The 15,568-nt window shown below is 37.1% G+C and overlaps 1 protein-coding gene, 2 long non-coding RNA genes and 1 other non-coding gene across 4 annotated transcripts; 2 read left to right on the top strand and 2 right to left on the bottom strand.

Moving 5' to 3' along the window:
• Positions 1-2,780: 2,780 nt before the first annotated feature.
• Positions 2,781-11,005, bottom strand: LOC136277763 (uncharacterized). Its single transcript, XR_010716037.1, has 3 exons — positions 10,934-11,005; positions 10,310-10,459; positions 2,781-2,945 (listed from the first exon to the last, which is right to left on the bottom strand). It is a non-coding gene; the product is annotated as an uncharacterized lncRNA (long non-coding RNA).
• Positions 3,120-3,191, top strand: Trnac-gca (transfer RNA cysteine (anticodon GCA)). Its single transcript has one exon. It is a non-coding gene; the product is annotated as a tRNA-Cys (tRNA).
• LOC131789528 (uncharacterized) lies at positions 5,884-9,343 on the top strand. Its single transcript, XR_009340617.2, has 2 exons — positions 5,884-5,982; positions 8,961-9,343. It is a non-coding gene; the product is annotated as an uncharacterized lncRNA (long non-coding RNA).
• Positions 11,006-12,755: 1,750 nt separating the features above from the next.
• On the bottom strand, positions 12,756-14,821 carry LOC131789523 (uncharacterized). The gene has a single exon (XM_059106671.2). The coding sequence runs from the start codon at positions 14,797-14,799 to the stop codon at positions 13,732-13,734; it is 1,068 nt and encodes a 355-aa protein (XP_058962654.1). The 5' UTR covers positions 14,800-14,821; the 3' UTR covers positions 12,756-13,731.
• Between the last annotated feature and the right edge of the window lie 747 nt (positions 14,822-15,568).

Below are 15,568 nucleotides of genomic sequence, written 5' to 3'. Positions count from 1 at the left end.
TTTGATGTTGCTCATTTGTTGAAAATTTCACTTTTTTAGCAAGGTATTTATTCTAATTATAAGCGAGCAAAAACAACCATCGTGATAGAACATTTGCTCTCAGTTTATCGATGAAATCCTGCATACATTCGTTGCATACGTGATACATGAGGTAGATGTGGTAATCATTATGCATAAAATAAAGTCACCCTAATATCCCAATCTAGGTGAAAGAAGGGAGAGCGCATCATACTCTTTACTACTATGAACAAGGTGTTTTAGCTCTCAAATGTAGACAAAATCGTCTGTGTGTGGCAATAGAACAAAGCTTAACAAGCCTTACGTATTGTGCAGCCCAGGTCGGTTCAAATCTTACCTAATAGCAATGTTGGTATCATCATTATCCCGAATTAAGACATGTATGGTTCCTTAGCAGATTAACTCCTTTATAATCTGTCGAATACCTGTGTTTTCGATGTAGGCAAGACTTTTTTTTACTAATTTCACGAGGGCTGCATAGAAGTGGAAGTTGAAAGTAGGGAATAAAGCACAGTAGCTTTGTCAAAGCTATTGGTAGCGGGGAGCTGGAAGTGAGAGTGGGAATGAGATTATGGTGGGTTGAATGAAGAACAGAGGGAGAGAGAACCATAACTTTCATTGGAAGGTGATTTCACTCTAGTGAGCTCTTTCACAGTTATTCTAACTAGGAACAAAAATGTAAGATATCATCGAACGTATTTCGATGTTGAAAAATCACGGGATCTCTCGGTTTCTTTGTCTTTTGACGCCGCAAAGATTGTAATTTTTGGCTTCTTTGCCTACAGTATAGACCTGCGCGTGACTCTCTCTCCATGACCTCTCACGAGATAATAGACTAACAATGAAAGACGTAGGAATATGGTTGTTCGTTGGCCGGGTGGTTGATGTAGGGACAGAGAGGGGTTATCGTCGACTCTTACACTTTTTAATCAATGAATCACCGTCGACGTACACGATTATACTTTTTAATCAGTGGATCATGAGGAGCTGACTCTCGTGTTCAAATATGGATGCCGGAAATTTATATCATTTTTTCAAACTGTTCATAAGACAACATTAATATTTCAGGGTTTGGCTGTGAAGGCGTTTTATTTTGTTAGCGTAAACTTCAACGGTGCCAACGGGAGTCGGGCAGAAGCCTACATAATTGTTCTTCTTAAAATAAATACGAAAACAATGATTTTAATTTAAGTTTTAACGGACCGGAAGAAAAAATAATAGAGACCAGAGAAAACCTTATGGCGGGGATATTTGAGACCCGACCCCTCCCTCCCTCCCCCTCTCCCTCAACTTCCCTCAGCTTCCCTCAAATCAACTCTAAATAACTTTAAAGAGACACTGAAATTATTTTTGAACATTGCAGACTAAAGAATAAAATGCATTTCAAATACTGATGCCACAGCGTTTGTTGAGAATATGTATACAAGTCCAAAGGAAAGGGGGCGACAAGGACCGTGATGTGAGATACCCGGGGTCACGGAAATTCGACTGTAAGATTTTCATCGTTACGTTTTCAGTTCATCGTGAAACTGGTCAAATGATATGATTATCAGCCTTTTCGGGCGGTATTCAACATCTTTGAACGTGAATTTATCCATGAAATCTCTTAATGTGACTGGTGTTGATCATTTACAGTTATTATGTTATAATCGTTTTAAAGTGCTATTAGCTCTTAAAGGTTACAAACTTAACGCCCTGGCTTAGGAGAAAATCAAAACAAATGAGAAAAACCACAAACAGAATTACCGTCAACACCTTGTTGGTAATTAATATGTTCCAACAATTGCCTTTCCAGGGTGTAACGTTAGATGTTAGTTGCCTTCTATCAGACCCCTTTAGAGCTTTAAGGATCCCTGCTCTATTGAAAGGTTGACCATTCACTAAATTAGAAAATTTTCATTACACATGATTATGATATGAGACTGGTGTAACTTTTTAATTCTCTTTTATAGCTCGTCCCATGCGCTAAGGTAATGTTTAACGTCGCGAGTCTGAAACGTGAGATAAGCATGGGTCACCAATAACGAGATGTAGATTTTTTCTCTCGTATTATTTCATTTATATCGGATTTGGGATCAAAAGAGTCAACTTCTGGTTGTATCCCTCATGCAGAGATTGATCAATTTATCATCAGACGCCACAACGGATAGTCATTCTTCATCACAGCGATTACTTTTTGCGGTGGCCAACATTGTAGAATGCCAGAAGATTTTGGCGTCATTCTTGGATGACTGTACTACGTTTATACTTCTCTCCGTTGGCACACGAGCAAAATTGTTCTACTGAGCTATTTTAATGCACTACGTGACAAAACCTGCAAGGGATGTATATCTTATCCTAATCTCATTTTCCATGAACCTCCTGTTGGAGTGGGGTTAGAATAATTAAGTTGCAACGTGATCGAAGGTTACTGATTGACACACTGAGCCAACCAATATGTTGTGGCTCGTTCCAAATTCACAGTTAAAAACTCAAACTGCGATCAAATTACGTAAAAAAAACCTTCTCATGGTATTTTTTTAACGGCATAAAGTACATTTTCCTGTTTTTGATGACGGGGTTGTTTGTAGTGGCGAAAAGTTTGATATCATGTTGATAACTTTGTCCTCAAGCTCAAAAGCCCCGTGGGAAACAACCATATTGTTAATTTACCTCTGTCGGTTTGAACTTCCAAACGTTCCCACCCGGATATGCATTAGTTCCTTATTTAACGTGATCTAGGAAATTCGAAATAATAAGGAAGAATGTGATGAAAGAAATAATTTGCATGAGTGCGTGTATCTGCATGCAACGTCCAACGAATCCAATACTTCCATACCTTCTAGTGCCAATGCTGACTAAGCAACTACGTCCCTCTTTCATCATAGCTTAGATGAATGATCAAATCCGCAGGTGACTCGTTTTTGCGTTTTCGAGGCCTACACACCCTGTGGAATTAACAATAATACCACTCAACGAAAAACTTTCATTTCTACGCGCATCACTATTGTCCTGCATACTGCTAGGATCAGCAAAAACATTACGCAATCGACATTGCTGATCCTAGCAGTATGCAGGACGCGTTTCATAAGAACTTCGTAATAGACCTCGCTCACCGAAGAGTCTTCGTGGCTCAGTGGTAGAGCATCGGAACGCAAATCCGAAGATCTGAGGTTCGATTCCTCATGGGGACTCAGAATTTTTCTTTGTCCCACGCTCGTGACAAGACGAAAACACATCTTTCTTAAGCCTAACTGTTTTGATCAATTTTAACTCGCATCAATGCATTTTTGGGCCTCGAAATCCCCTGCATATGAAGTCATTTCCACATTATGTAGCAACTCGCGGGAAACTTCTCACACTTTATAACCAGCCAGGAACACTCGCTGTTAATCAAAGTTGAACTGCAATATTCCTAACAGTTCACGTTTTAATTTTTGACTTGACTTGGTATTCTTTTCACGTGTTTATATCTGTAGACTAAGGTTTCCTCCAGACAGCCTTCGTGTTGATTCGTGTGTTCTCTTTGTGAGGTATTTTTAGTATCATTACAAAAATTAGAATGTCTACAATTAATTAGTAAATAAAGTAATTAAAACATTCATCAATACCTTACTTATTTAATGAGCTTAAATTTCTCCTGCAAGGAATGAATCAAGTTCGAATTGATTTATGCCAAAACGATCTTATTTTTCTTACTTTATGCGAGTATTTGATTCTCCCTTGAGAAAAATTCACCCTGGACGTTTCCAACTTTGTAATTGGTTTGCGTAATGGAATTGTCACTAAAAACTAACGAAACACGACATTCAATAATTTATTGAATGTAAAGGAATGGTTTTTTCCTACAATGAAAGGGAGAGCACATAGGAGATGTAAAAAGGGGTGCATTTACAACTTTAAAATAGGGTAAATAGTAAAACTATTTACTATCTAACAACTTTGCTCTTTAATCTGGAGACAACGATTAGAACAGGCTATACGGAACTGAATGGACAGACGCTCCGATCAGATAAGAGTTAACGTCGTGAATGAATGAAACAACAAAACTATCAGCTTCGAGAGCCATCAGTACTATGAACGTGATATGTGCCCAATAAACCGGTAATTCACATGATCAACGTCAGTTCAGCTCATCTTTAGAGTACAAATCGTCTAAAAATGGCTCACGTATTTACCTTTTCAAAAGTCCTTAAAAGCTAATTAATTAGCATTGACAACTCTGAGGGAGAAGTGGGGCTGCATGACCACGGGTCAACATTTTCCGGAAGTTTTGAGCTTTCTTCCAAAACGACATGGTGAGTAACAAATTTCACAGAAATTTACTCTCTCTAAAATGGCTCGCCAAATTACTGTCTCCAGGAGAAAATGAGTAAATATAAAATCAGCCCGATTTTATCTACTGAGGTGACTTTTGCCCCTTAGCTGAATTCACTATTTATTTAAATTTGGTACAAGAAATTTGATTTTTTTTTCTCACTTCCTCCCCTGTAAAAATCATTTTCTCAATTTAATGTTGAGAAACTAAAGCAATGAGATCAATTTGTTGGGTCATAGTTCGAGAAAGCAGCTTCTTTGCTATTCCTTTTTCATGCTCAGTCAAGGCACGTACACTGACACGTGCGGCAGACAACACTTAAATTCTTCAGACGGTAAGGGTACCAATGTAAATATCACAAAGCAAAAAGCCAAAACTCATTTTTTTCGATATTTTTGTGCGTTATTCCCACTGATTTTCCCTCTTACGTAAAATTATGGGAACTTCTTCTTTCCCAAATGTGACAATTTTTTAGTTTTAAACTACAACTCTTCATAATCGCCAGCCCTCTCTTCCTTTTTTTTAAAGCTAAGCTTTTCCGTGCCGTTTTTTATTGAATTTCATAACAACATGGGAGGATATTTTTAATTACATTTGTTGCGACTACAAACAGTAATTAAAATGTGAAGTTCGAATAAAAGACGGAATTATTTCGGAAATAAAAGCTCATAAAACGCACTTTGCATCATATTTCTTATTCGTCACTTATTATGACAAGTTTCTTTTGCTTCAAGTTCATAATCCAAAATTGTCAAAAAAATTGTGGCCCATAATTGTAAAGCGAAAAAATAAAAAAAGATTTAATTTCCATTAGTTTCAATGACGTGTATTGTGTTGTAAATTTTACGCCTCCAGTGGGTTAGCTGCAGCATTATCATGATTTCACAAACATAGGACAATACATGAATGAAATAATGATGTTCCAAATTTGTCAATTGTACATCAACACTCCATTTAAGCCCATTAAAAAGGGTTGCACTTGACAGCTTTATTTTCATAATTTACCACGCTTTTTTCCTATATTTACTTCAAGGGGTGGTATTGAATTCAGCTCTCTATAGTCTTCCTCAATTTCAGAGCCAGATGTGTGCTTAGCACATAGTTCCTTATGTAATACCTTCGCTATTAAAGATTAAAATGAATTTTCTTTTCTTGAGGTCATCCTATTTGAAGGGAGAAAGTGCAAATTATGTTACCTTTCCACATCGTTAATTCTTCCAGACTGTTTGTCCAAAACCCCATGATTTCAGAGCAATTCTTGCTCTTTTCACTACAAAAAAAATTCTGCCACAAGTATGATTCATTTTACGTTATTTTACGAACAATTTTTTTGCTTTCAGTTATTGCCTGAAGCGAAATGGCACTTAACAGTACTCTAGCAATAGACTCTGCTCCCCTTTAGTGAGCTTTCGTGAAATAGACTTCAAACTGATTAAGAGGTTTCCTCTATTTCCTGACTGTACACTGTTAGTTTATGTTTTATAAATTTTGATGTCTATTTTTCCCCGACCACGCAAATATCAGTCGCCTATAAATAACACGACACTAAGCACATCCAGCTTCACAGTCGCCACTGCTTTGCGTGTAGACCCGAAGCTTAGCAGTAAGTACAATGTGTCCAAGAACATTCGTCGCAGTTTTCTTAAGCAGTTTAATCTTTACGGCAGGTAAACCAGCGCTCCTTAGATTAATTTCATTCCAAATCATAATCTGTCTGCTTTAATTTTTAAAGTTATAAATTCGTTTAAATTAGATTCTATTTGTAAAGGGATTTTAACTTTGTAGGTCATGCTCTTTTATCCAAACAGATTTTGTTACTGAATCTAAACTGTTTCCCATTGTACGCTTTTGAGGCTTAGGGAGATGCATGACATTTTTACTTTGAATCGATATTTAATTTGTAATCTTTTATTTGAGTTTTGTCGGCTTCGATACCAGTCGTTATAGAGGGAGATGTGTGTAACTGACTGTGCTAAAAGTACTGAGTTTAAGCACTCTTTAAATCTTATAAAATTCGTCTCTAAATCAATTTCTTGGTTGTGGCTTAATTCAGAGCAATAGTGAAAACCGCTATGAATTGAAAAATTTACCTCCCAAATTACTTTATCTTCGTTCTTCGAAATAAATTGAGAATTTGGCTGTTCGTGTTTTATTCTTCCATAAAATATATATACATACATATATATATATATATATATATATATATATATATATATATCAGCTTTTAAGGAGGTAGTGGGCTGTACTCTGAATTTTGAGTCGTGAATGAAACCCTGACGTGTGTGATCGTTCATATGAAAGCAACTGAGCAGAAGTTCCATCACTACGTATTATACTGGTATACAAATTGGTTTTAACTCTGTAGTCTGTGGGTGAAATGCTAGTAAGGCCATTCAAATGAAAGCCTCTAAGCCTTACTTTCATGCGGTTCTGTTGAGAGTTCATTGGCCCTTCTCTGTGAGAAGGATGGTGAGTGCAAGGCACAATGTGGTTAAAATTTGTGAGTATGTGAATGAAATCCCAGTGTGAGATCAGGTAATGAAACTTTCAAAGCAGACTTTTCAGTTGGTTTAACCTAATAATCAGCTCGATTCAGGTTTACATTAACGCAGTGGATGAAACTTTGAGTTGGTCTGTAATTATTCAACGCAAATCATTTGATCGGAATTCCACGCCACAGTTGTACAAAGTGGCTCTTAGAATCAAATTTGGCATTCACAGAGCAATGTGCACGTAACAAGATAAATACACAACCATAATATGCCAAAATATTTCGTTCAGTTTATTTACATAACAGCAGAGATTGTTCGAGTGAAATTCGTGAAATTCATTGGTGTGAAGTGTCACTTGAAGAAGAAGGAAGAGTTTGATCACGTTGTGTTCCGCTCTAAACACTTCCTGTCTCCAAGTTCACAGTTATGCTTTGATGAAATAGCGTAAGAAGGAAAAATATTAATAACTGACAACCCCTGCCTACACATGGGAAATTTCGTTATTTCTTCTTAAATTATCGTGGAAGTGAAACGTGAGAGCATTATGTTTGATTAGAGTGCATTTACCATTTATCATCGTCTAAAAAAATTTGTCTTTTTTGGATTACATGATCACATATTTTTCTAAGATATATCATTTGTTCAAAAACTTCAAAGAATAGCTTCATTTTGGCAACAGATACGTGTTGGTGTTCAGTTTTTACATCTTATGAAACTCAGCTCCACGGGTATCAGCGAGACTTCACTGAAATAGAAAGTTGCAGATATGCAATTTTCAGAGATAAAATGGGACAAAGCACAAGTAGAAGAAAAAGGAGTCATGTCGACCAGATCAAAAAGAAAGTTGATGAAAGTAAGAAAATGGTCTGACCTCAGTAAATAGGAAATAAACAAGTTAGAATACACGCAGCACGAAATAAGAGTGGGAGAATGGAAATGACAGTTTTGGCGTGAAAGATTGTGGATATCCGTTTGTTTGAGTCTGCTGCGTTTTACATTGAATGCTCTGTATATGTTGCCGGATAAGCCTAATTAAATTCATCTCAGTCAAAAACAACTGCTGTATGATTGAAGCAGAAGAAAACATTACGACATGAAGGAGACTTTACAGTAATTATAAACCATTCCTAATTGCTCACAGAACATATAATTTAATGAAGTGTTTAAGACTAGTTCTGTTCGACGAAAGCAAAGTTTAATGACCCCTCTGTCATTCTGATAGCTTTCCATTCAGCCTTCGAAAACGGCTCGTGTAACTCAGTTTCATGCAAAGAAAATCGAATGTTAGGGATTATCTTAGCACGGGGTTTATTGCCCCGTTCTAGGGTTGGTAATTGTACCAGCTTGACTGAACATTGTTCCACTTTGTTGTGGGGAGCCCTGTAATTACTTTCGTAGACATCATTTTCTTGCCTGGTCAAGGTTAATGATTATTTCAGTAATGTTGTAATAATGATCTGGTTATAACAATGTTTGTACCTGCTGCGCCCTGTTTTCTGATTCCTGCCTCTTTGTATTAAGCCTCCCTTATAAACGAGATGATGTTTTTATTTTGCTCTAAAAATATCACACAAATAACTATTTTAATAGTTTGTTTGGTTATTCATTAACTTGAAAGGCAATTAAAGTACTATTCGTTCTAACCTTGAAATTCAACCCACCAAACAAAATATCCTTGGTCAACTTTGTTCTTTTACTAATAGCTAAAAAGAGGTTTTTTTACGTCAGACATCTCCGGGAGTTTCGCCAGTTCTTTCAAACAGTAGACGGTGACAAAAAACAGTATTTACTTTTGTATATTGTTTCACCTAAAATCAATTTTTCGACTTTTGTCAACACCTATTTCACACTTTCTCGCCAGTGATTGTGCTCTGTTGATCAAAAGGTGCGTCCGGTATCCTTTGCATTGGGTTTGTGTTGGGAGAGGTAATCATGGAAACTACTTCTGACTGTACATGTGTTGGTAATCATATGATGTTCTTCTGATGTGTGGAGTAGCATCAGATGTGAGTGAGTCTTTCTAGCACCAAACCTCCAAAGCACGAAAAAAATAAAACAAACATACTTAATTATTAGCTCAAAATATAACTTTTGTTAATAGATGAAAAAAGTATCAATATTAAGAATCGAAATTTTGTTCTCGTTTTGCCTAGGAACCTCCCTGGCAGATAGTTCAGGCGACAAAGAAGAATCTAGTTCATCAGGGGCCATTGATAAACCCTCGTCTGATGCCATTAACAAAAATATTCAAAACGCGGCTTGCTGCTGGATGGCAGGACCTCCACCTGGCAAAAAAACAACTATTTTTCACAGAGGAAGAAAGATGTTTAATCGGGAGCACCGCGCACATTACGTTCTTAGATTCAAGAAATTCGATTAAAACTAACCGCTCGTAAACGATACAAACAGGATAGAGAAAAATGAAGTCGCGGAAAGCCTCGAGAATCTAAAATTGACGGTTTTCCGAGGGAATAAACTCGATTCTAACACAATTCTAGTATTGCTATATAGAGGTAAATAAACATGACGTCCTGCACAGTTTTACTCCGTATTTATTTTTCGTACCCCACCAGGAGTCCATTAGGTAATGGGCTCCTGACCCCACCAAGTAAGATTTTTCTATAGCCCCTTTTCCTTTAACTAAAACATCATACCTTCATCGCGCGCAGTGAAGATACTGTTGTGTGAGGATATTGGTGTCGCCATGGTTACTAACATGATTAGCCAATTACAAGAGAGCTTCCCGCTCAGGCGCGTGGCCGGTTCGTTTGAAATTTCATCAGTATAAATAAAATAAACAGAACATTACATGGCCGCGCGGGGATAGGAATTTTATCTTCTCGTACTGAAAGTATCTCTCACGAGTGAAATTCGTATCCCCGCGCGCGGCCATGTAATATCCTCTATTTATCTACCCCATATATCTTTATCTATTTGCCATATATATCTTTATTTCTCTACCCCATATATCTTTATTTATCTACCCCATATATCTTTATTTATCTACCCCAAAACAAGCTTCAAAAACCAGTCATAATTTATCGCCTGGGTGGAATCGTATGATTCTTGGGGGATCACATGGTTTTCAGTGGGAACTGAGGGAGGATCAGTCGTCGCCAAGAGAGTCTATTGGGGGGACTAAATGAATTGATTGTCAATTAACTGCCAATGAGGTGGATTATAAGAATATTTCAGGACCTTAATTATGGAAGGATCGGGACAATTTTATCATGACACAACCAAAATCCTCCAGACCTCCAAGGTGATAGATAAAGACAAAGAAAAAAGGTTTTGTATTTTCCTGTTGAGTGTAAAAGCGTAGAAGTTTAGCCAATCAACGTAAAGTGTCGGGATGTTAATTACGTCGGTCCACCGCGCGAATTTCATTTCGAACTAAAGAAAACAAATGTTTCGTAATGTGACCACAACCCTCTCTCAAATGAAGTCGTATAACGAATGGATCATATTCACGAACAATACAGCTGTACATTACTCATCTGACCTTACTCAGAGCTCCCCGTTTGTTTCGTTCGGCCGCTTGTCCTTCAAGGTATCCTCATGAACATCACCTTGTCTCCATCTCCCAAATCTCGTCTCCCGGCGGCCTCATTGCGGCAATCAAGGGTCTATCTGAATGTGTCACGCGGCGGAGCTGCTAGTGTCAGAAGGAGCGCATGAATTCTTCGGTGCACTGGCTGAGTGACGGAGTGTTATGAAATCTGTGCCGTTTGTAGGCAGTAGTAGAAAGTGTTCGGCCAAAATATGGACATTGGCGAGGAAAAATGTTTCCCTTTCTTGAGGGCGAAAAATTTAATCATTTTATGACATAGTGTCCAAGTTATCTTGCCACTAGATTTGCCAGAAAAAAAAGCACTTTTTGGAGGCTTTTGTTCTTAGACGGACTTGGATAGAGTTATCTCAGATCGTAACAGCAGGAATTTAGTTTTAAATATTTAAATTGGGAAAGCCTCTTTTTCGCTCAGTCTTTTACCTATCACTATTGTATTTTCACGTTTTCAAATCGAGTATTGATCTCAGCGATCCTCTCGATCCAAAGCGTCAAAGAGAGGTGATTTTGACGACAATAATCCTTGCTAACGTTTAAAAGAAGAAAAGGCCACATTACCGTAAAACTTTTCGCTATAATTTCTGTTCTTGGCTTATCTACGCATTCATGGACCGGAGAGCGTCACTTTTGAGACGGAATAATTTGAGGCAGGAAGCACAGGTATTTCGGCATTTATGCTTGATTTTTAATTAAATTTTGACAACGTTGGAATCAAAGTTCAATTACTGTTGGCAAGATATTTTGGGTAGATAGTAAACCAAACTTCCTAATTGATTTAACATCGTTTCCTTCAAAGAAAACAATCTAATTTTTCTCAAGGTACTTCCATAATTAATATTGCTTCTTTTTAGGGGATACAGAACTTTTTTTCTTAAAGATAGCCAAAAAATCACATTGGAAAAGAGATCTTCTTAAGTTTGAAGAGAGAAATAATAAAGGACCGTAAAGGGGATTCTTTTAGGAACGTCCAATTAAACTAAAAATGTTCTTACTCAAACGTTGAATATCACAGACGGAAGCTGACCAAGTATTTTCAGTTGTGCAACACATTTCGTATCTAAAACCGAAGAGAAACTATACTACAATATGATTATATTCTCGGCAACTATCATTTCCCAGATATCTAATGTAAGTAAAATCCACTTAGGTAATGAAATTGAACAAGATCTTGAAAGGTTCCGCGTCACATCTCACTAATTACAAACATACATCCTATTAGAAATTGAGTCTTTTTAGCATACCGCCTTAATGAAAGCCGTTTGCGAATGCACGACATTGGCAATTTTAAGATCTTCATATTAAGTTGAAGCTGGAAATCAACCACACAGCTCTAAATTGTTTTGGAAATCGTTAAGTCTTTGATTCAGTTTTTTAGGTTATTCTATTTAAAAAACCAACTAATCGATCGAATGTTACTTTTTATAATAATCATACCTATTTATGTTATTGGTATATGCAACGAGGTTATCAAATTTGCAGAAAGAAAATCCCGAAAAACATTCTTATTTTCCACGGGCAAGTAGAAAAATCGCTCTTATTTTTTGCACATTCCACTAGCTGATGAATTGATCCGTCGTCGTTAGATCACCTATACCTCAGGTCATATTAAATCGCCAAGCATTTTGCGCCCACCGTTTCAACTGATTTTCCTCAAAAAGAAAGCATGTTTCTATTTTTGAAATATTTCAGATTCACACGATAATAAGATATTATCCCAACGCGTGAAGAAAATTAGGTATTACATGAATTACAAAATATGATGTCGGCTTCGGGGCTTCGTAAATTACCGAGATATAATTTTGATATTTTCTATAAAAAAAAAGGAAGGAACGGAAGCTCAAATCAACCAATGGGTTGTGCTGTCTTCGCTGAAAAGCGTTTTTTCATTTTCTTGCGGAATTTGGTGATCTGATGGGAATAGCTGGCTTGCTTCATAACTATGAATTCTAATTCCGAAGAACGATTAAACAGAACTGTTCCAAAGTGCACTGAAGCCATAATGAATAACTGAGGTTTTTAGATTGACCCTTAAGCGCGAGCAGATCTCCCTTTCGCAAGTGGAAACGAGCCCAAATTTTTAAGGAAGTGCATTAATTTCCCGGTGGAGTATTTGGTTAGCAGTTTCGAAATTTTGAAGTCTCCTTTTTCCGACCACGCACGTACCTCACAACTTTAAATAAAGAAAGGCACCAAGTCTAGAAACGTCTCTACAGCTTCAAAGAAACGCGGATTGTCACCATGAGCCCTAATATGTGGATTACATTGTCGCTTGCAGTTCTCTTATGCGTAGCAGGTAAGAGTCACACCTCGAACTTTTTATATTTTTATGCGTGGTATTTTATTAAACATTGAGATTCAACTCATAACTAAATTACGCAACATACTTAGAATTCTACAAGGATTTAGATGATTCAATTTTTTTTTCCTTGTACATGAACATTTTTAGTAACCAACGCCCAGCGCATTGAATGGCCCCCTCGACCAGGAGACGAGGCCATGACAACTAATGAAAGGAGTAGTGATTCAACAGAATACGTTTTGTTGACCAGGTTGAAACCAGCGGAAAGAAGTATTCCAGAAAAAAAGCTCTTGAAACGAGGCAGCCGCCAAAGTTTCGATGAAGACTGACCCAGATTTGTGCAAGAATAACGAAATCTCGATTTGAAGGGCATTCTTCAAAAATATTATATTAAGAAGGATGTACAACAAATGATGAATAGCCTATAATTCGAATAAATATATTATAACTCATATTGACGCGAAATGTTCTTGGTATTACTACCTTAAAGTGAAGAGATTTCTCAAAAACACTAACCATGTACGTGGGTAGACAAAAAAATAACTCCATTCAAAGGAAAGTGTTACAGCTTCCCATGTTTGTGCAAGACTGTAATGAACTACTCAGTCAAGGCGTAACTCCTGTCTACATTTTGCTATGTTGCTTTTGTCCTTGAATTTTACCGGAAAATTCAACCTTCTCACTCATAACATTGTGTCATCATTGCTTAGTTTCGTTGCTTGGCGGTAACGTTCCGGGTAAATTCTCCTTAACTGCATGAATTATAACTGGTTTTAGCGCAAGAAAAGACTAAAAATAAAGCCCATATGTTAAGTCATATTTCTCCCCTATTCAAGTGCCTATTTTACTAGGGTTAATTACTTTTTTAAGGTTTCAGTCCATTTCAACGGTTTATGAGCACAACATTAAGCGCGAACGGAATGAGCTAGGAAAGACCAGATCCTACAAATCAGCGTTATTGTATCTAAAATTATCTGAAGTTTTCAAAACGGAAAGAGTGGTTGATAAATGTATCAAATATCTCCGATAATATTGACATTTTTGCCTTTTGCTCGTACTATTTGTGAAAATGACTGTATGGTTGAATAGGTACTTTAGGACCAGGAATTGAAATATTCCATGATGGTGTGAAAAGGAAATTCCCAGAAATAATCGGAATCATGTCAACTTCCAGTTTCATGTTGAAAACGCTTTGATTCTGATATTTGTGTGGCACATTTTTCCTAATATCGAGCAATATATCCTCCCAGTTGTCAATTGGTCGTTGAGGATAATCCCTGTGTTCGTTGTTGATGGCAGTCACCGGCGTATAGCGTATAACTTGACCGCGAAATAAAATATCTGACTTTAAAATAACATATTTTTGGCTCTCCCACCAGCTTATCTCCTCGTAGTCCAGTCTATAAGGTAGAATATGTTGAACTGCCTTGGTGTGAAACGCGTTTACAGCGGCGTCAAAAGATATTGTAACCGGTAAAATCGGCGGGAGATTTCCAGTTGCAGGGCGCGGCGAGCAACAAAGCGCAGGTACATAATAAGAACCGTTTTCCGCAAGTTTCCCACAACGACTGCAATAATTGCACAGACCTACCGCGGGCTCGTAGTCCAGAAGAAAGTTTTCAAAGGCTTCAAGTGGATGTTTAGTTCCTTCCTTGTAACCCCTATCCTGGGTCGTATTCGATGTGAAGATAAACTCGATATCTTCATCAAGGAAAACGTAGTACAGATAGCTCCTGTTTCTCTGCAAAGCCCAATGATACAACAAATTTCGCCCGGAACTCCATGACGTATTCTCTCCTTGAATGTAAACCACGCTGCCAAGATTTGTGGACGAATCTTGACATCGTCTGCCCCAACTCAAAACTACAACGTCACGTCTAGTGCTACTTGCTAATTTTATAAATGAAGTGTAATGCTCAGATAGGCAACTCTGTGCTTGTATAAGATATATGATTTCTGCTTCTCTATGATCCGCTAACTTACTGTTCTGAGCGAATTCCTCTCTGCCTAGAGCGTAAACATCAGTTGTGAAGGAGAGCGTTGGAAGATGAAAACAAATTGTCAAAAATAATCCAAACGCTGAAAAGAAAAGTAGAAAAAAAGTGGAAGGCAAATGAAGAATCATCCATTAACTGAGTTGTTGTACGCTTTGAACAAGTGTCTCCCAGATACAAATTTCAGTGGTAATGTTTCACCTTACTGTTTATCCTCCACGTCCCTTTTAATTAAAAACCACCTAACAAATCTACTGTACAAACAAAAACTTCACTGATGTGTTTCAGACAATACTATGGACACCAGTAGCATGTAGTACCCGTTCAAGGTGTTATTTTATAATTTTCAGTATACCCTAAGATAAATTTTGGTATTCCATTTTACAGAGAAGATTAAGGAACCTAAACTAGTTTGACTTTACCATAAACAAATTGCTGAAGTTCTATCTTAAAGAGAAAATTAAATACAGTACTTTTCTTAATATTTTCCATCTTGCAAAGTTTGCCTGAAATATTTGACACAACAACTTGGTTATTTGAGGAGTAAGGAAGTGGGTACGGCTTGATGAATTTCCAAAACTAGCGAATTTTCTTTCCTATTTGAGCCGAAGTGTAACAAATAATTGGGAAATTATTATAATTCGTTTTATAATTCGTTTAATGACAAAATTTACTTAGTTCGAAAGATAAAATTTACCTTAAAATAAGTGGTAGAGGTTTGAATTGTTTTTAATTTTCTTAACCAAGAAATGCGAGTAATCTTAATTACACTTTTCGCTTCAGTGATGCGATTCGTTTTGAAATTATGGCAACCTTGGATCTTGGCGGCAAATTCACAGCTTCGCTTTTAGAGTTGTATTCTCAACGTAGTTTTTATCAAATCGTGTCTCTCAGGTGGAA

The sequence above is a fragment of the Pocillopora verrucosa genome, chromosome 13, assembly GCF_036669915.1.
Source record: "Pocillopora verrucosa isolate sample1 chromosome 13, ASM3666991v2, whole genome shotgun sequence".
Classification (NCBI taxonomy): domain Eukaryota; kingdom Metazoa; phylum Cnidaria; class Anthozoa; order Scleractinia; family Pocilloporidae; genus Pocillopora; species Pocillopora verrucosa.
This window is presented reverse-complemented; position numbering and strand designations above follow the sequence as displayed.

Bases quoted from the DNA above. Each gene is read 5' to 3' on its own strand.
- LOC131789523 (XM_059106671.2), bottom strand. From the start codon at position 14,799: ATGATTCTTCATTTGCCTTCCACTTTTTTTCTACTTTTCTTTTCAGCG.